The sequence below is a fragment of the Cryptotermes secundus genome, unplaced genomic scaffold, assembly GCF_002891405.2.
Source record: "Cryptotermes secundus unplaced genomic scaffold, Csec_1.0 scaffold584, whole genome shotgun sequence".
NCBI classification, from domain to species: domain Eukaryota; kingdom Metazoa; phylum Arthropoda; class Insecta; order Blattodea; family Kalotermitidae; genus Cryptotermes; species Cryptotermes secundus.
Genome location: NW_019735468.1, coordinates 1,398,624 through 1,421,488, shown reverse-complemented (window position 1 = coordinate 1,421,488; position 22,865 = coordinate 1,398,624). Strand labels below are relative to the sequence as shown.

Here is a 22,865-nt window from a genome sequence, read left to right as displayed (position 1 = left end):
GCAGGGGTTCAATCATCATGGTATGGGCAGCCATATCGTGGTATTCTGTCGGACCCATCATTACCCTGCAAAGTCACATAACTGCCAATGACTATATGACCATTTTGGGCGACCAGGTCCATTCCATGGTGCAAACTTTGTTTCACAAAGGTGATGCAATTTACCAAGAAGACAATGCCCATGTTCACACAGCTCACATCATCCAGGACTGGTTTTCTGAGCATGAAGATGAAGTGTCACGTTTGCCATGGACCCCACAATCGCCGGATATCAATATTATTGAGCCTTTGTGGTCTGTTTTGGAGAGCAATCTGTGTGTGCGCCATGCACCTCCATCAACGTTAGCAGAACTTGGCAATGTTTTGCAGGAAGAATGGTACAAGATTCCCTTGCAAATCATACAGGACCTCTATTTATCCATTCCAAGGAGACTGCATGCAGTTCTACAAGCCAGAGGTTGTCCTACACCATATTAGTCATGATAATGTGTTTTTTTTTTTGTTGGGTGTTTCCATATTTTTGTCCATCCCCTGTATAAATTCTACAATAATTATAAATTTTCTGAGTCTATAAACATACTTTATTTCAGTTACTGTACAAAGCTGAAACAACGTTTTTTGTACACATATATTTCCATTTAAATGTAACTTATAATCTAGTCACCCTTCTTCCTAACTACATGTTTTGTCCGCTTACAACGATCATCAGGTGTTGTATATCTTGCTAAAACTGTTGCATTGTATGTCAAAATATCTACACACAACAACCACTTCACAACATAACTAGTCTAGCAGCATGGAGAAACTTATAGCCAATGGTGCATACATACCAAAACTGATAACACTACATCGACATCCTTACAAACTGCACAAATAACACAAATACCGACACCACAACGAGAATGCAGTACAATTAAATCCAAAATGAGAAATACTCAAATAGTTTTTAAACAAGTGGACAATAACCACAATGAAAAACATTAAGATGTTAATTAATTTTAATTAAAGGTTAATTCATTTTAATTAGACAATATTGCATTCACACACAATACATCATTTTGACATACAGTGCATCAGTTTTAGCAAGACAGACAAACACCTGATGATGGCCATATGTGGCTGAAGCATGTAGTGAGGAAGAAGGGTGGCTCGATAACAAGTTGCATTTAAGACGGATACATACGTGTAAAAAAAGATATATTAATGGAACACGATGCTCAAGTACAATATTATTGAACAAGTTATTCACAGACGGTAGAGAAATTTAGAAGCACAGATGTCGCTGTTGCTGCTGCTGCTGCTGCTGCTGCTGTCCATACCTACGTTGCATTTCTTCCTCCATTGCTGCTAACTGCTGTTGGTCCTGTGCTGAAGTCATCTGTTCCATAAGGTCATGATTATATGTTGAATGAAGCATAAGAGCTAATACACCAGCTCTGCTTGCCATCAAGTGACGTATCTGTCGCTCTTGCTCAATTAATTCGTCTATCTTCAGCCACTATAATAAGAGCAGAAACATATATCTTTCATTGTGCTCAAGGACCATTTGTCCATTACTAAGATACAGTCTGTGCCAAAAATGCAGTACTGAAACTTGCGCATCTCGAACATAAATGTGCATTTGTCAACAGGGCATAGCTCCAGCTTCATGTGTTCCCAGTAGTGAAAAGGAAGTTGTGTTGTGCAGTTGTTGGAAATGGGTCTCTCAATGGAGAAAAAAGTATTCATAGTTGAGCATTATTTCCGCTCATACGAAAGTGGTCACCAGACAACTCGCTTCCTTGGGTTTTAGCGGCCAGATGTTATCGTCCAGAAACCGCTACATAGTGCACGTATAACGATATGGTGTGCCATCTCAGCACACAGTATATTAGGCCCTTATTTCATTTAGGATGAGGAAGGCAAGGCTCGTACTGTCACCCAAGAACACTACAGGGACATGGTGATCAGACCATTTCTTCAGGATTTGAGAAGGTTCTGTCGTGCAAGGGGCCTTCACATGAATAGAGTGGTATCAAGAGGACATCTTTTCATTTCAGTACCGTATATTTTGGTGTATCTCTCCCCTTTTTATTATATTTTTAAGTTAATGGCACAGGAGTTTCTACCTTTTCACTAATTACAGATTTGGCTGCATCCTTGAACAAGAGGTGAGAACTGCCCAGGGAACTAGAAAAAGTTTCATACACTTAATGTAAAAAACTTATGTAAATAATTCTAGTCTTTATTTTATTATTACCTTCCCTGTGACATTTTTGTTTTCAGTGAGTATTGTTAGAGCCTATGACTGTTTTCAATAAATCTGCAATTACTCTACTATGTGAGGACTGTATCCTCATTATCTGTAACTCAATCAAGCCAGAGGTATACAAACACAAAAATATACACAGCTCAGTAATATTCTACAAACAAAAACCATCAGCTCAGCAATTTCTAGAACATTGCAAAAAAAGGTCTTGATGTTTCAATCAAACAGGAGAAAAACACAGGCCAAGTGATGTGACCCCATTTCACCCCATTCCTGCAACCATACACTATCCCAGTATTTCCCTGTTAAAGGTAAAGGTAAATTTATGCCTGGACTTAATTAATCACCATACCAGGATGATGTATAGCAGCGTGGAGGTATGGCTCCACCATTCTTGACTTTGGAACAAGATGGAGGTGACTGGTAGGCATTATGCTCCAGTCACTTTACCGCCAGGGACACACGTGCCAGTACCCAGTGTATAAAAGGCTCAGTGGGTCCCAGATCTGGTCTGGATGTTATGAAGAAGAAAAAATCTTTTGCCCCTGCTCAGAATTGAACCCACATTCCTTGGTTATCCAGCCTGTATCCCAGTTGCTATACTAACTGATCTAGTACTTTCCTGCTTCTCAGGATATACAAAAAGGTAGCATCAGAAGCAATACAGCAACATACTTTACCTGCCTTACTCTCTCCATGTCAATCTCAGCCCTTCTCAGCTTTTCCCAGCAGTAGTGCTTCAAGCAGCTTTTCTTGGGAGCTCGGCAGAATTCCCCAGTGAGGTCAAACACATTGGTCACCAGTGGACAGCCACATACCTGAGAACAGACAACTGAGAAACTAATATCTGAAACTTAATAAATTAGTGTCAAAGGCCAGCAAAAATCATAGGAAAATTCATGCAGTCCCTCTCATTAATAGGACCAATTGGTCTGTTGTGAATACTGCAAAATGGAATCTTTCCATCATACAGTGAATCTTCATAAACCTTCTTTTCCTCTTGGTCAATACTTTAAAAGGCTTCTGTGGAGGGTTTTATTAAAATTCATTCTTTTTAAAAAGCTCTTTCTGATTTATTGTAAATATACAGGACATGATGTACTGCCACACCTTCAATTGCCTCTCCTACTCAAAAGTCATTCTCATCATTTTTGGCATACCAGTTTCAATTAAGGGTCAAGATTTGGAAGAATTTTACTTATTTATGGTTTATTTAACAACGCTTTCAGCAGCTCAGGTTACATAGTGCTGCATTACAGGATCAACAGCAAATAACAAACTGTAAAGTATATGGGACAAAGTGGCGATGGAAGTATCTGATGTACACCCTGGCATTTATTTAGGACTTGTGAAAACTATGAGAAACCTACGTTGGGCTATCCACTCTCTGGATGGAGACTTGAACCAGGACCTCCTCAACGTTTTGGCATGGAAGAACAAACAATATCAGTCCAATGGAAATGGGGGCACATAATCTGCCCAGAGTGTTTAAAGGCAGTATGTACCCACCACATATTAGTTACTGAAAAAAATGTTGGGCAATGGCAACAGTAACACAAAATAAATGTGTTCCTTTGTACCATTTAAAGCAAAACAACCCACACAATGAACTTCAAGGTTTGTTCTACTTAATTAAAAGATAAAGTTTGCACCCAAAATTGTGCCACTTGTATCTCCACAGAATAATGAGTGAAATAAGGAACCTAGAAGCAAAACAGAAGTGCTTGGATGTCTGGACATATAAATCTTGCAGCTGTTCTACAAAATGTCTGTTGTTCAAAACAGTTTTGCACAGCACATTTCATGTACAGCATCTTCCATCCATTTCCCAGAGTCTCAGGTTCTTACCTGTCACATTTGCTGATACAGTGCTACCTTGTTCTACAATAGCTTATGTCATTCGGGAACTGACAGCCTTTCATATAAGTCCTCAGTGGTCCTTGTGCCTTTCATAGCTTATACAGAAATTTATTCAGTAAGTAAAATGTAAAGTAAAGCTATCCCTGTACCAGGCTGTGAAGGCCCATAGGGTTGTGAGACGTTGAGGGTCCCACATTGTCTAGATAGTCTGCTCAAAGATGGCAGTAAGGTTGTCAGCCTTACACGCCAGCTGCGCTTTACTCCCCAGGAAAATTATTTATTTAATTCCTGGTACTCATTTCTGTTAGAGGCTGAGTGAACCCCAGGGCCATAGTGCGGCCGGAAGGATTAGGTCAACTGAAAAAAATCCAATGACCTCATCGGTATTTGAACTCGCAACCTTCTGACTTGTAGCATACTATGCTACCGCGTGCCCCCGAAATTTATTCAGTAATGACATCAAACTTGTTGAAGAATACCATCTTCTGGGATGTGGCACCACATTCTAATGCTGGCTCCTTGCTCACGGATTTTTCTACCTGAAGATGGAGGCGATACGTTCCTCCAAAACGTCAGTTCACAACAGATCTACATGGCGCCACAGCACAGAAGATGGCATTCTTCATAGTCACCGCTGTGAAAACCTCAAATCTTACATCAGACTTCTTATTCATACCGCATATAAACAACAGGTGCTGAGCTGTCACTTGTGCATGTACTGTCATCCAATGCTACAGAAAAGTATACACACATTTGATCTATACCATTCAATCATTTGTCTGGGAATTTTATCTGCTGTGGTGTAACCTACCCTGCATAGTTTTTCTCAGCCACGTAACTCTTAAATGTTTTAAAATGCAATTAATATTATACTGTATGTGCATAATACTGCACAGAATTTGGTATACAAAAGGCCATAAAATACCCTTTATTTGCATGCTTAGGCTTGTAAATGCTTTGTGCCATTTTACAAAAACTCACAAACATAAAGTGATCTCAACTTACCACCTGAGCACATGCAATGAACAGGACAGATGGCAGGTATTATAATGTGTGTCTCTTGTATAGTGTAACCTTTCTAGACAACACAATTCCAACTGATACAATAGCAATAGTTCAACCTCTCTATCTCTTCAGATCCACAAGCTATGTGAAATTGAAATCAGGGACTGTAATGGTGCATCATACGCATTATGTTGTCACCGGACTATGATGGAATGTTCTGTAAAATCCACTGAAAGAGGTAAATCAATGTTCATATCTTCCATGCAACATATCATTTTTTATCTATACGAATTTACATTTTCAAATGCTGTTCTGTTTTCTGGGCAATCTGTTTCAGCTAAATGCACCATATACTGTTTCATGGATTCAATGTCTGAAAACAGTTTATTGTGCTTACTTATGTTATATGTCATTAATGAACTTGTTTCAATTGCTACTTCTTTCTTTCTGCTGATTTCTAACATATTCTTTTCCTTCTGAAGTTTCTTACCATTTACAATGTCACCATACTTTCAGATTTACTATTGCTATTATCACTGTTGTAGCATAACGTATCAAACTTCGTATCAACATTCATTCATGGAACAAACTTCATTTGCCCTTGCACCAAAACCATCCAACAAAACCTCCTCACCTCTGTGTCATTCACTTTAGGGTCTTTACTATGCTCAGGACAGAGAACACGGAGACGCTTACAATATGTGCGGCTTGAGGGGTTGTAATAGTCACAGAACATGTTATTTCCCTCAATACGTGTCTTGTATATTGAGCCGAACGATGACTGACTTTCATACTGAAAAAAAAAGAAAAACAGAAATAGTTGGTAGGTTATTTAATGATTCTATATTAGTGACAGACATTATGTAATCTAAGAATGTTTATGAAAGGTTAAATGGGAATAACATGGATTTGCACACAGCACACAGTAATACTAGTGCAAGCACTCTCACTTACTCATATTTTTATTTGTTAAAAATAAGCATAGAAAGAAGCACGTAAGTAGTTCTGAACACATCCCTTAAAAGACTACCTACCACAATGCACAGATTTCAGGTCCTTATCCTATCACTGCTATTACAGTTGTTTTATTTCATTTCTGTGATGAACTTGTTACTTAACCTTTAAGAGATGGGCTATTTAAATTGTGGTAGTTGTAGCAGGCCGGAGGAGGATTAAATTTGTGATCATGTTACTAAGAAGGCTGTAACTTATACAATTTTTGTGGTAAACGAACGAAATTAACCTTGCTTTTATCTAGAAAGAATACAGAATCAGATATTGTAATTGATAGATCTTAAAATCTGTAAAAATTCTTACACTGATTCCTTTTTTTTTTTAAAGCGTTTGCCTAGAATTATGCTTACACCTCCTGCACAATATGTTTCAGCAGTATAAATGTTGGCTCCTGGTTTATCAGTTACAGGGAGGGGAAGTTTATATTTGTTTCTGCTGAATCATATTCTCAGATTACAAACGTTGCCGGTTACTTAGTACATTCTTGTGACGTTACATCAGAGGATTCTGTAGTTCACATTGTACACTGACCTGAGTCCTCTCTACCTACTTTCAATGACCTCAATTCCTTTGGAAGAAGATGAAACTGAAAGGCAGTTGTGTGATACAGATTCAGACTGTGGTACAGATGATTTTGACAGTGGTCACAACGGAAGCTCCGAAAGTCAAGTCAACGAAGAACCATTATCTTCGTCAACAACCTGGTGACCACCACACCAGCATCACGGGAGGGGTGTGAATAATTTTCCCGGTGGAGCAGTGGAGATAAATCTCAATTAAGTTCCACACGTAAATAAGGATTCCGCCCCACTCTGCATTTTCATGCTTTACTTTGCAGGAATTATCCAGCTGTTGGTGGAAGAGAGTAACAGATATTATCACCAGAACCAAGACAGACTTGAAGACGGACCTTCTCTGCACCCTGATGTAATCAACTCCGAGATGTTTCTGTTTCTAGGAATCATCATTCAAATAGGACATAATATAAGGGACAGACTAGAGGACTTCTGGTCAACTGCTGAGCAATTTTGCATGCCTTTCTACAGCAACACAATGAAACGTCACTGTTTTCTTCATATTCTTTGTTTCATTCATTTTGCAGATAACAATACAGAAATTGACAGGAATGCCAACAGTCATGACTGACTATGGAAAATTCGGACCATCTTCAATACTCTAAATGACGCATATCAAAATTATTATAATCCTTCTGAACATTTCTCTGTTGATGAAATAATTGTCAAATTCAAAGGGAGGGTGGTTTTCAGACAGTACATTCCTAAGAAACACAAATGTTTCGGAATCAAAATCTACAAACTCTGTGATGATGCTGGGTATACTTATGACATGAAGGTTTACTTAGGGAAAGACAGGACACATGCTACGGTTAGGGACCTCTGCAGAAGGGTTGAGGGAGTAGGCCACAAACTGTACATGGACAATTTCTTTTCATCACCAGACTTGTTTCATGAACTAACGACGAAGAAAATAAGTTGCTGTGGGAAATTCAGACCGAATCGGAAGGGCTTGCTTCGACTTTCGCAACAGACAACTTCAATTGAAGAAAGGTGACATTCGGGTTAGCGTGAGAGGGGACATGACGGCACTAGTTTGGAAGGATAAACGTGACATTCATATGTTGACAAACATGCACTCTCCTCCAGCAGAAGCAATTTCTGTGATGAGCATGGAAATGCCATCATACCAGCAATTGTTGAGGATTACAACAAGCACATAGGATACATCGACAAGGCAGACAAAATGACAAACAGCTATTCCATCAGTGGTCATACCTGGAAATGGACAAACAAATTGTTCTTCCATTTCCTGGATCTGATGATTCTGAACAGTTTCATCATANCCTCTGCAGAAGGGTTGAGGGAGTAGGCCACAAACTGTACATGGACAATTTCTTTTCATCACCAGACTTGTTTCATGAACTAATGACGAAGAAAATAAGTTACTGTGGGAAATTCAGACCAAATTGGAAGGGCTTGCTTCAAGACTTTCGCAACAGACAACTTCGATTGAAGAAAGGTGACATTCGGGTTATGGTCAGAGGGGACATGACAGCACTAGTTTGGAAGGATAAACGTGACACTGATATGTTGACAAACATGCACTCTCCTCCAGCAGAAGCAATTTCTGTGATGAGCATGGAAATGCCATCATACCAGCAATTGTTGAGGATTACAACAAGCACATAGGATACATCGACAAGGCAGACAAAATGACAAACAGCTATTCCATCAGTGGTCATACCTGGAAATGGACAAACAAATTGTTCTTCCATTTCCTGGATCTGATGATTCTGAACAGTTTCATCATATTGTCATGCTGTGGTGCGAAACTGTCACATCGAGACTTTCATCTTGCCCCTGTGTGAAATATGCTGGAACATGCTGCAAGGGGCCCACCTCGCCCACAATGGCCCATAGATCGACCTCTTGCTCTGTCATCNCAAGACTTTCGCAACAGACAACTTCGATTGAAGAAAGGTGACATTCGGGTTATGGTCAGAGGGGACATGACAGCACTAGTTTGGAAGGATAAACGTGACACTGATATGTTGACAAACATGCACTCTCCTCCAGCAGAAGCAATTTCTGTGATGAGCATGGAAATGCCATCATACCAGCAATTGTTGAGGATTACAACAAGCACATAGGATACGTCGACAAGGCAGACAGAATGACAAACAGCTATTTCATCAGTGGTCATACCTGGAAATGGACAAACAAATTATTCTTCCATTTCTTGGATCTGATGATTCTGAACAGTTTCGTCATATTGTCATGCTGTGGTGCAAAACTGTCACATCGAGACTTTCATCTTGCCCCTGTGCGAAATATACTGGAACATGCTGCAAGGGGCCCACCTCGCCCACAACGGCCCATAGATCGACCTCTTGCTTTGTCATCTACAATATGTCGATCAGAGGAAGCCAACCGACATCACTGGCCAACTGCCTCAACCACGAGACTGAACTGTCGTGTGTTCTCTTCACGTGGAAAGAGGAGAAATATCCGAACAGTGTGCATAAAATGCGACGTTGGACTGCATTTTCGGGTGANGAGCATGGAAATGCCATCATACCAGCAATTGTTGAGGATTACAACAAGCACATAGGATACGTCGACAAGGCAGACAGAATGACAAACAGCTATTTCATCAGTGGTCATACCTGGAAATGGACAAACAAATTATTCTTCCATTTCTTGGATCTGATGATTCTGAACAGTTTCGTCATATTGTCATGCTGTGGTGCAAAACTGTCACATCGAGACTTTCATCTTGCCCCTGTGCGAAATATACTGGAACATGCTGCAAGGGGCCCACCTCGCCCACAACGGCCCATAGATCGACCTCTTGCTTTGTCATCTACAATATGTCGATCAGAGGAAGCCAACCGACATCACTGGCCAACTGCCTCAACCACGAGACTGAACTGTCATGTGTGCTCTTCACGTGGAAAGAGGAGAAATATCAGAACAAAGTGCATAAAATGCGACGGACTGCATTTTCGGGTGATTCCACAAGTACCACATGAAGACTAGATTCAGTTAGATGATGCAGGAGTGAAGCCTGTTTATTTATCAAGCTGATGCCAAAAAAGAATGTAAGTAAAACAAAGATTTCTATCTTAAAATTAGTTTTTCAAAACACTGTGCACGCGCGTGGACTACACGTCCCATATGGTGCACTTCAGCCATGACGACTACACTTTAAATGTCCCATATGGCGTACTTTGTCTCTTAAAGGTTAAGTACAGATCCTGTCACATTAAATATGTCAGGTATCACCTTGAAGTTTTGCACAGCTGCCATACTTGTAGCTGCTGACTTACAAACAATATTTCATACACAGTGTGTGGACACATTCATGATCTATCAGATTTCATGTGCTTAAATCCAGCAGTTCATTAGTTACTGTCATCAAAAGCGGCCTCTGTAGTCTAGAGGTAACATTCCCACCTCATGACTCGTAGTACGCGGGTTCAAATACCCGGCGGAGGTCGTCGAATTTTTAAGGGCGGAAAAATTCAGGGAACAAGTCCTCCGGGAGGGACTTTAAGCCGTGGGTCCCGTGTCGTAGCTTTACGGCACGTAAAAGAACCTCATGTCTCCAAAGGAGGCCACTGAGCAAAATTACGGATGTTTCCCGCCCAAAAGTAGTCTCTAATACCTCTGGTAGATGGGGGAAGCATTATAGATACCACTCAGCTAGTAGAGGCCGATCTCGCTGGCTGGGCGCGACTGATGGTAAGCACCAGTACCAGTAGGATATAGAGACTGGTAGAATATCATAGAGGGAAGCACAATGGACCAAGACAGGTCTAAGTGCATGGGGAAACCCACCCTCTCCAATAACTAACTAACTAACTAACTAACTAACTACTGTCATCAAACCAAAAGCTTAGAAAAAATTTCTTGTGGCTGCCATATTATTATTTTGCATTTTACAAAATGTTCCTTAAAAGAACAAAAAAAATGAACTCTGTGGTGTAGTGGTCATAGTTCCTGGCTACAGATCCAGAGGTCCCAGGGTCAATTCTTGGCACTACCAGATTTTCTGTGAAGTAGTGGGTCTGGAACGGGGTCCAATCAGCCTCATTAGGATAACTGAGGAGCTATTTCAAGGAAATAGTGGCTCAGGCCTAGAAAACTGAAATTAACGGCGGTGGGGATCCATTGCACTGACCACGTGACACCCTCTATCTGCTAAAGTTGGCACTAACTTCACCAACAAGTGGCGGTTGCTCAGTTGGTATAGTTTGCTTGCGGACTACAGGACACAGAGTTTGTTTTGTTTCCTTAAAAGAAAGCTGCTGTTCTTTTAAGGTAGATTCCCATATCATTTCAGAACCCTAGATTATATGGTGTTAATGTCACTACTACCTCACAGGTTTGTGAGTCTCCATGCTTTTATTAAAGATGGCAGGAAATTATAAAGTATGGCAACAGAGTTGCATCTTATGGCACACACTTCATACTAAGTCTGGTGGAAACTAGTCAATAGGTTCAAAAGTTTAAATGGATACACACAACACTGTGGCTTCACTAATCTACTTTTATTTTCTTACAGAAATCAGGCTAAATATAGAAAGAGAGTTCAGAATGGAATTTTTTGTGAATGACTGTTAACGTTTGGCTATCAAACCAAGTGTGTGTCTGTCATACAAATTTCTTTATATGATGGTATTAGGCAAATGCTGGTATATTAAAAAAAATACCTTATTGAAACATTTCTCCATGTGTTTGATGGCCATTCGTGAGTGAATTTCATGACCGCAGGTGATGCAGTACATGCTCATCTCTCCTTCATCCTCAGAATCTTCCTCACTGCGTAATTCTACTGTTGCCATTTTGGCTCGCTCGATTATTGCATCCAGTTCCTGTAAAGACCGACAATTATATTCGAAGTCTAAGTCAAATCATTAGAACAGTATGTACACAAGATCGATAAAGACTGACAAAGCAGTATAAGAATACAGAATGCGAGTATATTACAAATAAAGGAAGAGATTTGGAGGTAGATTATGGTAAAAGGTAAAGTTGTCTCCATGTTTAATTATGCATGAAATTATGGAAATGCTGGGAAGCTTTAATTAAGACTCTCTGCTTTGAATTAATAAAACTAAACAATGGAAGTGCATTAGGATGATACTAATGAGTGCTTGATACAACAATCATAATTATACATATACCTTATGTCTCTTGTCCAGTTCCTGTAGGATCCTCCGCACTTCCAGCTGGTGTTTGCGTACGCTCTCCAGTGCACGTTTATTACTTTCTTCAGCTGCACATGGGGACAGTGCCCACTCCTGGATTCTCTGGGGTAACACCTAATATTGTAAACAGCAACAGTGTGAAACACATACACTGTATAGATGAGAGCACTATTAAAGTTCCAACCCTCGTATGTAGAAATATATGTACATATACAACCTCATTCTGATAATTCTGTTTGCTGTTTTATGTCTAACGGAATATTAGAATTTCACTTTTTGTTCTCTTAGAATTCTGTTTTAGGTCTTAATCACTGCATCCTTTTTACATTTTAGAAGCCCAATTTATAAAAATATTTAGCATTTAGATATATGCAAATAGCCAAAAATGCTGTTGCTCCTTGAAACACAGTCATCATCACTAAGGGATAGCTCTGTCTGTATAATGATTAGGCTACAGGCAGGACTAAGTTTAACCATACAGCAGGGGCAGAGAATTTTCTCTTCTCCACTGTGGCCAGTCAGGCTCTGGGACCCACACAGGGTATCCAGGTTCCCTCCCTATAGGTAAAAAGGGTAAAGCAGACCTTGCATGCAGTTGACCAGTCACTTCCATCTAGTGCTGAGGATAAGAATGTGTGGAGCTGTATATTCATTCCCCCATACATCTTCATCATTTGGCACTTAATTAAGCAGAGGGACAAATTTAACATTCTGATTTATGTTATTGTAATTATCACACATAACGATGTGGCTTTGATTAAATCTTTGGTAGAAAAATTTGTTCTTTGCATGGCATCATTCTCACGTTACTCATCAGGACTCTTACTTGAATCTTCGTCACGCCAAAATGAAGTACGTGGGGCAATCCAAAAGATTCTGAAATTTGAATTTTGCGAGCGAATGGTTATGAGTACATCGAAATACCGCTAGGTGTTTCCGAACACATCCTTCTTGAATCAGTGTGGCAAGCGGCGTCGAGTTGAGTGGTTGGGTTTATTGTTGGTGAACGTATTTCCATTGTTGTGTTTCCGTGAGTTTGCGGTTTTGCGATGGCTGACCTGAGAGAGCAGCATGTCTGTATAAAGTTTTGTTTCAAACTTGGGAAAACCGCTGCAGAAACGCACCAAATGTTGAAGCAAGCTTTTGGTGAAAACAGTTTAGGCCAGACACAAACTTACAACTGGTATAAGCGTTTTAAAAATGGCCGAACGACTGATGATGACGATCGTTTGGGACGGCCGTCAACCGGCAAAACACCAGAAAATGTCGCGAAAGTTAGGGATCTGATTCTGCAAGATCATAGACTGACCATCCAAGACCTCTGTAACACCTTGGGACTAAGTTATGGTACATGTCAACGAATTTTGTCAGAGGAACTGAACATGAGGAGGATTGTGGCGAAGTTTGTGCCACGACTGCTACAAAATGAACAGAATCAACATCGCTTGGAAGTCTGCAGGGAACTTCAACAACAGTTTCAAGAGGATCCAAACTTTCTTTCGAAGGTTGTCACTGGTGACGAAAGTTGGGTTTATGGCTATGACCCTGAAAGCAAGCAGCAATCGTCGCAATGGAAGAACCCTTCTTCACCTCGGCCAAAAAAAAAGCTTGACAAGTCAAGAGCAACATTAAGTCCATGTTGATCTGTTTTTTTTTATATTGACGGGATTGTTCATAAGGAGTTCGTCCCTCCTGGTCAGACAGTCAACAAAGAGTTATATCGTGAATTTCTAAGGTGTTTGAGGGAGAACATGAGGAGAAAACGTCCAGAGAAGTGGTGCACCTACGACTGGGAACTCTACCATGACAACGAACGACCGCACACGGCTTACATTGTGCAGGAATTTTTGGCAAAAAGAAGATGGCACTTGTTCCCCACCCACTGTACTCATGCGATTTCTTTCTCTTTCCCAAGATGAAAATCAAGTTGAAGAGGCGAAGATTTGATACAGCTGAGGAAATTCAAGCGGAAACGCAGACGGTACTAAACACCCAACAAAGAAAGACTTCCAGGATGCATTTGAAAAGTGGCAGAACGCTGGGATCAGTGTATGCGTTCCCAAAGGGACTACTTTGAAGGTGATGGTGCAGAATAAGATCTAGGTAAGCTGTAATAGTTTTTATTAACATATTTCGGGAACTTTTGGATTGCACCACGTATATGAAATATTAACAAGCACAATTTCAGTCAACAGCATACATTTACCTGAACTAAGTATTTGCCAGCAACAATATTACTGAAATCTTTTAAACATTACAATATAATGTTTTTTATACTAAGTACAGTAAAATGGTCCTTTAAGAGATGCAAATGTTTCACAAACCTGGTAGATTCTGTTGGTGGCCAGTTTCAAGCCACAGTCATCACTGCAATATTTACTACCTGGGCGGGCTGCCCGAACACATGCTGGCCCGTAACACTGACGTGGTTTATCAGATTGGAGCCAGCGAGATCCGGCACCTCCCCAGCGCTCCCCACCATCTGAGCTTGAGTCCTTCCTTTTGCGACGCACTGATGATGACTGGCGTACCTTTTGGGACTGATCCACATCCTGCAAAATCTTTGTTGTCAGAATGTAATAAGATGACTTGTACAGTGTACTTAGTACCCACTACTTTAATACTGTACCTGAAGGATATTGTTGAGACACTGACGCTGCCGACACTTGTGCCGTGCTCTATTAGCAGAACGGCAGCCATCACATCGCCCACAGTCGTCTGTGCGATAGCACCCCAGACACTTCCCACAACGTTTCAAAGGGGATGACAATGGCAAAGGCTTTATATTGTTGTCCTCCACTGCAACAAAATCAACATTTACTGTACTTTGTTAATATAAATACGTGAAATTGTAGACAACAATTACATGATCTGGAGAACAGTATACTATACTGTGCCCAAACATTAGTGGAAAAATTTACTATACTGCAGAACGAGAATAGTGCAGTTGGTATAGCGAATGGCTACAGGCTGGATGACCAAGGGATTGGAATTCAAGTCCCAGTGAGGGCAAGAATTTTCACTTCTCTGCAGCTTTGGGGCCCACCTGGCCTCCTATCCAAATGGTATCGGAGGATCTCTCCCCTGAGGTAAAGCGGCCGGGCGTGAAGCTGAGCACTCACCTCGAACTAGTGCCAGGGGCCAACAAAATGTGGATCTATATGGCTTCATGGTGTAGTGCTTATTACGTTAAGCACAGGGACAACTTTTTTATTATACTGCAGGTACACATCTACTGATGTTACGAGGGCAAATCAAAAAGTCTTTGCCCTTATTTTTCTTCTGCCACAATAATACACATACAAGGAAATCAAAATACAGGCAGTGTTCTAAGTACCTCTGACTATTTTTCCACATAGTCACCACCCAAGTTCAGGAATCTGTCCCATCGCACCACTAGTTTGGAGATGCTGCTGTGGTAGAATTCGGCTGGTTGAATGTGGAACCACCGAGGGACAGCGGTTTTCGCGTCATCATCGGAAATGAACCTCTGGCCTGCCAGGAACTTCTTCAGTGGACCAAACACGAGGTAATCACTGGGGGCGAGGTCTGGACTATATGGTGCATGCTCCATAATCTCCCATCCAAATGACTGCAGTCGGGTGGCGGTCTTGTTTCCCACATGAGGCCTGGCATTGTCGTGGAGGAGAACCACATCATCCATGAGAATCCCCAGGCGCAACTGCAGTCATTCAGATGGGAGATTATGGAACATACACCGTATAGTCCAGACCTCACCCCCAGAGATTACCACATCTTTGGTCCACTGAAGAAGCTCCTGGCAGGCCAGAGGTTCACTTCTGATGATGACGCAAAAACTGCTGCCTGGCGGTGGTTCTGAATTCTACAACAGCGGTATCTCCAAACTAGTGGTGCAATGGGACAAATGCCTGAACCGGGGTGGTGACTATGTGAAAAAATAGTCAAAGGTACTTAGAACACTGCCTGTATTTTGATTTCCCTGTATGTGTATTGTTGTGGCTGAAAAAAAAATAGGGGCAAAGGCTTTTCGATTTGCCTTTGTACATGTAACAAATATTACACTGTACGTAGCCATACATGCTATTGCTGATACAGCTAATCAACCAGAGCTATTTCACTGCAGTGATATCAATTATTTTCCTTATATTCTGATCATATTAAAATTGGCTTCTATAAAAGTTACAGTATGTAATGAGATCTTCGTTATATGAAGCAAGCCTTACTGTACTGTATAAGCAAATACAGGCTTATGTAAGAGGTCATTGCCATAGTTCTTTGTTGCTCTACCCCAGATATTTTTGATAAAGGAAAACAAGGATTAATTTTGAAACATGAATAACTGAACACGGGACACAAAAAAGGGAACTGTTTTTGTTTTCTTCTAATTCCTATTTAGATCTCAATCAATTTAATCATGGATACATAGCCCTTACACCTTAGGGAACTAAAGTTTTTGATCATCAAATCATACAACGAAACAACAAACAAGAGAAAGAAATACTTACAAATTTCACATGAGTCCAGTTTATCCTTTCTTCTCTTTGCCTTCCGTTCTTCTGTACCAGGTGTAGTTCGCTCACCCTCCCGTTTTCTTGGTTTATATTTTGTCACCAAAGTTGGGTCCTCTTCTCGGCAACGCTGCAAATAGAAGACAACCATATTTCTCTTGCTATAATTCTTCAAAGTTTTAGCATGGCAATAATGTCAATGTTTACACAGTTTTGCCAGCATAAAACTGATTACTAAATTACATCATCCTAGTAATGGTATCTCACTCCTACGAACAATGCATAATTTTTACTCTATTGTTTCAACAAGTAGCACATTTATCTTAAGCAGTCTTCTTNAATGTTTACACAGTTTTGCCAGCATAAAACTGATTACTAAATTACAAACATCCTAGTAATGGTATCTCACTCCTATGAACAATGCATAATTTTTACTCTCCTTTTTCAACAAGTAGCACATTTATCTTAAGCAGTCTTCTCATATTGGTCATTCAATAGCAGCTGACACGAACATCCTGGACTTAGCTTTCCTATTGGGTCTGACAAGTATACAGTACATACACATTACTCCAAGTAGTTACGTACATTACTTGAAACATGTTAATTTAATTTTTTTGGTTCATGGGAGGCTTCCAATAACATTAAAAATTAGGTATGACACATTTCAATTAGGACTCTACTAGTTGGTAACACTGGTTAAAATTGAGCTTGCACTGACATATCATTTAATCACAACCAAGTGCCACCTCTTGGTTATAACAATGAACTCTGTACCTTTACTGAACTTGGACAATGCAATAACTTTTTTCTTTAAGAACAACTTATAACCCACAATCTGTGTCAATTGTGAGGAAAAGTGCAGCTTACATTCAGGGAAATGTCATATATCCTAATCACCTTTCTACACAATAGCAATATTGAACAAATAATTGTTTTCTATTTACATGTCATGGAATAAAAACCGTTCCTCTTAATCAAATTTTATGGTAGTACTTCCTGTTCCATAAATAATGCCTCCTATTTTTTTTTTGTGTTAATGTGTAATGTCTGAGATGGATGTTGGTGGTGTTGTAGTAAAGGTTGAACCTTCCCGCCAATGTACTGTTAGGTTGGTTGTTGTGCAATAGATAGCGACAGCAGAGCAGTCTACCAAAATGGTGTCTGACTTAGAAGTGCGGAAGAAACAGAAATGTGTTATTGAATTTCTCACTGCCGAACAAATTGTATCCATTGACTTCCATCAACACTTCCTAAAGGTGTACAGAGACAATACAGTGAATGTCAGCACAGTGAGGTGGTGGGCAGTGCATTTCAACAGTGGCGAAAGTGAAGTGCATGACAAGCCACACCCTGGGCGTCCCTGCTCAGATGCCACTCCTCATAATGAACAGCACCTCATCCGTACAGATCGGCAGATAACAACCAGGGAATTGGGTGTACAGCTTAATATTAGCTGTAATGCACTGGAAACGATGTTGGGGAAGCTGGATTATCGCAAAGTTTGTTCCAGGTGAGTCCCGCGGATGCTTACACAGGACCACAAAACTCATCAAACTGAAGTTTGTCAGGGCCCGTTGTACCAGTCTGAGGCTGAAGCTGACAAGTTTCTGGACAGCATCGTCATCAGAGATGAGACATGGTGCCACCACTATGAGCCGGAATCCAAAAGACACTCCATGGAGTGGCGACATCCAGATTCCCCACGAAAAAAAAAGTTCAAGACACAGCCATCGGCAGGGAAAGTGATGTGCACAGTCTTTTGGGATAGGTGGGGTGTGATTTTCTTGGATTTCCTGGAGCCTGGTGAGACTGTCAATTCTGAATGCTACAAGACAATGGTGACTAAGCTGAAAGCCTGCATTTCCCGAGTCAGGTCAGAGAAGCAGACGATCTTTCGCTTGCAACACGATAACGCTAGACCCCATACCAGTCTGGCGACCACTGCGCACATTGCAAAGTCTGGCTGGACTGTCCTACCACATCCACCTTATAGTCCCAGTTTAGCACCTTCAGACTTAAATCTCTTTGGGCCTATGAAAGACGGACTACATGGGCAACATTTTCCAGACAATGATGCTGTCATTGCAGCTGTAAGAAAGTAGCTAGCCTCTGCTGGCGCAAACTTTTACACACACGGCAAACAGGCTCTTGTTCATCGCTGGCAAAAGTGCATAACGAATGGTGGTGATTATGTGGAAAAATAACTGTATGTAGCTGAAAGCTTGCTCCATTTAACTGCATTATATTGCTTTCTGTATCTGTTGTAGTTTTCTTTAAAAAAAATAGGAGGCATTATATACAGAATGCTCCTCGTACAACATTAATTTTATTTAATATGAATATATGTATACATTATTCTTTCTGCATAATAAAAAAGGTAAACCTATTCTTGTAAATAGGCCAAGGAGGCCCATAGGGTTGTGAGGTGTCAAGGTTCCCAATTTTCTAGACAATCGGCTCGCAGGTGGCAGTGAGGTTGCCACCCTTACTCGTCAGCTGCCCTTCAACTCCAGAAAGATTCCTGGGACTCATTTCTGTTAGAGGCTGAGATGACCCCAGAGCCATAGTGCAGCTGGAAGGATTAGGTCAACTGAAAAATCCAATTACCTCAACGGAAATCGAACACACAGTCTACTGGCTTGTAGCATAATACGTCAACCAACTACGCTACTGCATGCCCCCTTTTTCTGCATATAATGGTTGGTGTAATTCAACTTATTTGACTTTTTATTACTGTCTAAATTACACACCTTGCTTTGTTTCATGCATTTTGTTACCTTCTTTTGCTCCTGCTTACTTTATAACTAGCCTGTGGGCTCTTCAGTAAGCATGTAAATAAATTAAGAGTTGGAAACTGAAACTGATCAAAAATTTCTTAAAAGTATTTTGATCTTGATTTTTACATATAAAGAATAAAGCGAAAAGCCTGTACCACACAAAAAAACTGCTTGATGTATTTGGACTCCTTCTCTGTGATGCGAATACAGTCACCATGATACCACTCTTCACAGTTGTCACATCCTCTGCAAAAAGGAATGCAACTAATGCATCCTGTTCTGTGTTTATATATAGTACACATTATCTTAAAGTATGAAGTAACTCCTGCATTTAGCACATTTCTACATACAACGTTTTTCTATATTTAAAACAGACTGATAACTAACAACTGAATTATAATTTGAATGCAAATTATATACTGATTAAATGAAATGACTGACAGACTGTAATCAGGTATGTCACTGTGATATACCAGATTTATGGCAGTAACTATGAAGATTACTATCTGCTGGGATGTGAAGCCATGTACAGCAAACTCCCAGTTACCCAGCATGTATGGGAAATAAGGTGTGCTAGTTACGTGAATCTGCCAACATTACGAAAACCCTTACAGAAACCCAATAAAAAGTCAAAACACCACATTCTCACTTTGGTTCTTGTGTGGGGGTCTTCCTAGGTAACAACAAGGTAACAGATTTTGGATACGCATACAGTAAAATGATCACAAATTCAACTAGCCTCTATCATAAGGACACCTGTGTGAGTAGGATGGTCGGATGGGTAGCACTGCTAGTGGAAGCTTTGAAAACTACTGCAAGTGAATATTGAAAATTTGTTTTTGAACAACTTTATAAAAATCCTAATTTTCTTTGAAATATTTGCCACATGAATGAGAATTCCAGATACCTGGATACCAGATAGCCAGGAGTTTGGTATGTCGGTACCCAAATTTTTTAGGAATCTGCTGTCTTCATCTCCAGGACAGAAGTGCTGGAAACTACATACCAAACTACACGGTGTAAAATCCGAGATGACAGTAATCTTCATGCATCTCCCTGTAAATTCCATACACACTTCGATGTCCGTATATTGTGTGCCTGCACGTATATGTATGTATGAGCTCTGTCATGTTACACATTTTGCTTATTACCATCTATGAAATATTTCCTTCTAAAGATCTTCCTTTTTTTAACAGTAACACATAGTCTTTGACACTGATATTTCCCTACCATGCTCATTTCTCATATTCCACACACTACTTGCATACAAAATCATGCACAAACGACTTTCATCATAGCCTACAAACCATCAAATCTAACCTGAATGGTACTCACATCATGAACCGGGACGAATCCGATGACCGGCAGATACAGTACGCCTGACCATCTTGTTTTAGCAGCGTGGCTATCTTTGACTTTCTTTCCGGCAGCATGAACTGCCGGGCAATCTCTTCCTTCTACGAAAAAGCGAAATCAGAAAAATGTTATAAAAGTTAACCAAAGTACAGTACACAGTACCGCTACATGGCGAGATTACTGTACAGCTTGGCTAGGCTCCACCGTACCACCTACCGATAAACCCACATACTCCTTATCAGTCATATTAAAAGTGATACATATGATTACTTAACGAAAATGTATAAAAAACACGATTAAGATATGACAAACACCATAACTCCTCTAACGTAACACATTGATCAGGCTGGCAACATATTCGTCCAAGGTCCAAATGTTCCTTCTGTACGGTTGGTATCAAGTGGTATCACGATGGCCGAACTGCGATTTTGTGGTTCGTTATGCAACCTCTCATACTTCAGGCCGAATGCCTACTTTTATACATTTGGGTCGCGAGTGAAAGAATAAATATTAAATAAACTATGCTTTTTCCACTTACAATAAAAGGCGTTTGTGATGTTACTTCGTGAATATCAGACATGTAAAGGTGGAAAAAAAGGTAAAGTTGTCCCTGTGCTCAACGAATTTGAGCACTGCGCCATGAAGGGGTATGGGGTTGTGAGATGTTGAGGTTCCCACATTTTCTAGACAATCGGCCCATAGCTGGCGGCAAGGTTGTCAGCCCTACGCGCCGGCCGCCCTTTACCCCCAAGAATACTCCCAGAATATTCCTGGTACTCATTTCTGTTAGAGGCTGAGTTGATCCCAGGGCCATAGTGCGGCTGGAAGGATTATGTCAACTGAAAAAATCAAATGACCTCATCGGGACTTGAACCCGCGACCTTCGGGCTTGTAACATAGTGCCTCAACCAACTACGTTACCGCGTACCCCGGTATAAATCCACATTCTTCTTGACCTCGGCACTAGTTGGAGGTGAGTGGTCAACTTCACGTCCCGGCCGCTTTACCCACGGGAAAAGAGCCCCCGGTACCCATTGAATAGGAGGTTGGGTGGACCCCAGAGCCGGTCTGGACGATTTGGAGAAAAGAAAATTCTTGACCCTACCAGGACTCGAAATCCTACGCCTCAGTCGTCACACATACCATACGATATTCCCGAAATATAAAACACTTAACATTATGACTAAGAGAGAAAGGCTGAAAGGATGACGATGGTAACAAATAAATAAAAATTTATTGAAGAGTAATTGCAATAATATTACTATTCATATGATTATTAAAACAATAAGTGCCATGTGTATTAAAGGCAAGACTTCGAATGCGAAATGTTGCTGTATAGCTTACGAAGATTTCGCTCGGTCTTCGTCACTGAAATAGAATGATTCGGTTGATACTGTCACGTGTAAGCGTGTGGGGTTTGGATTTGTAATTGGATTTATAGAACACTTACACAATTCGTAACTACAAGTAATGGTAGCGCTATTGTTAATTTACACTCTGCAATTCACTAAAGCACACACTTAAGTCATCTCAACCTGTTGTGTCGTCGACAGTTTTCTGGTAACGGCTTCTAACGGCGGACGTTCCCGTTCCTCTGGGTTCCCGAAATGTCCTCGTGCTTCAGCTACCATCTTCTATCAGCAACCGCTCACAAGGACTGAACCGCAGTAGTCCTCTAGCTCAGTGGTTCTTAACCTTTGTCAGACCGCGACCCGGTAAATTCTTTTTTCTATAAGACGAGGGCCCGGTATTGTGGATGCCAGGGTCCGGTACCGGGTCGCGGCCCGGCGTTTGAGAAACATTGCTCTAACTAACTTCCTCACTCACAAACAAACTCACTAATTGTCCTACTTATAGTATCTCGGCACGGACTGCAAAGAAAACGCAGTTTATCTGTGGCTGTGTAATTGTTGCTTAGCGGACCGCTCAGAAAACATCATTCCTCTGTTGCTGTTTGCGGGCCGCTATCTAGCAACGGCCGCTGTACAGTCGCCTATCTCGCGGTCGCCGTCTAGCAACGGGTCTACAAGCCACAATCTCGAACTTTACGGCCACGATAACTGTAGTTACACTAAGCAAAAAGCACGTTCGTGTAAAGTGTACCAAACAAAGACGTTGACACAGAATATAAATCTCACTGCTCGGGGCTCGAAAGGAGAACGTACTATGACGTCACGTAAAATACTGCATTAATTGGAAACCAGAATCCAGATCACTGGCTGAATATAAAAATTATTTCATTTTTTGAAGCTCAGCATAACTATTGAATTAAATTATGATTGAATAATTACATGTATTGAATTGAATGATGAAATTGATTGAATGATTACATGTAAAGTACACATATAACACATTTGTTTTTGCCCGTCCACAATTCTTCTTGAG

At 40.7% G+C, this 22,865-nt stretch overlaps 1 protein-coding gene across 4 annotated transcripts in view; it reads right to left on the bottom strand.

Moving 5' to 3' along the window:
- Positions 1-557: 557 nt before the first annotated feature.
- The window catches only part of LOC111869355 (CXXC-type zinc finger protein 1), a 54,360-nt gene continuing 32,052 nt past the window's right edge, over positions 558-22,865 (bottom strand). For 2 of the 4 annotated variants that reach the window (XM_023860820.2, XM_023860823.2), the window contains exons 2-11: positions 20,460-20,581; positions 19,280-19,370; positions 16,345-16,477; positions 14,487-14,656; positions 14,182-14,409; positions 11,834-11,971; positions 11,360-11,521; positions 5,747-5,905; positions 2,928-3,065; positions 558-1,497 (exon numbers count right to left, since the gene is read on the bottom strand). In XM_023860820.2, coding sequence (XP_023716588.1) covers positions 1,264-1,497; positions 2,928-3,065; positions 5,747-5,905; positions 11,360-11,521; positions 11,834-11,971; positions 14,182-14,409; positions 14,487-14,656; positions 16,345-16,477; positions 19,280-19,370; positions 20,460-20,581 — 1,575 coding nt within the window. In that variant the 3' untranslated portion in view covers positions 558-1,263. Of the gene's footprint in view, positions 1,498-2,927; positions 3,066-5,746; positions 5,906-11,359; positions 11,522-11,833; positions 11,972-14,181; positions 14,410-14,486; positions 14,657-16,344; positions 16,478-19,279; positions 19,371-20,459; positions 20,582-20,696; positions 20,854-22,865 lie in introns of those variants that run through there. The other 2 variants (XM_023860821.2, XM_023860822.2) reach the window with 2 other exon arrangements.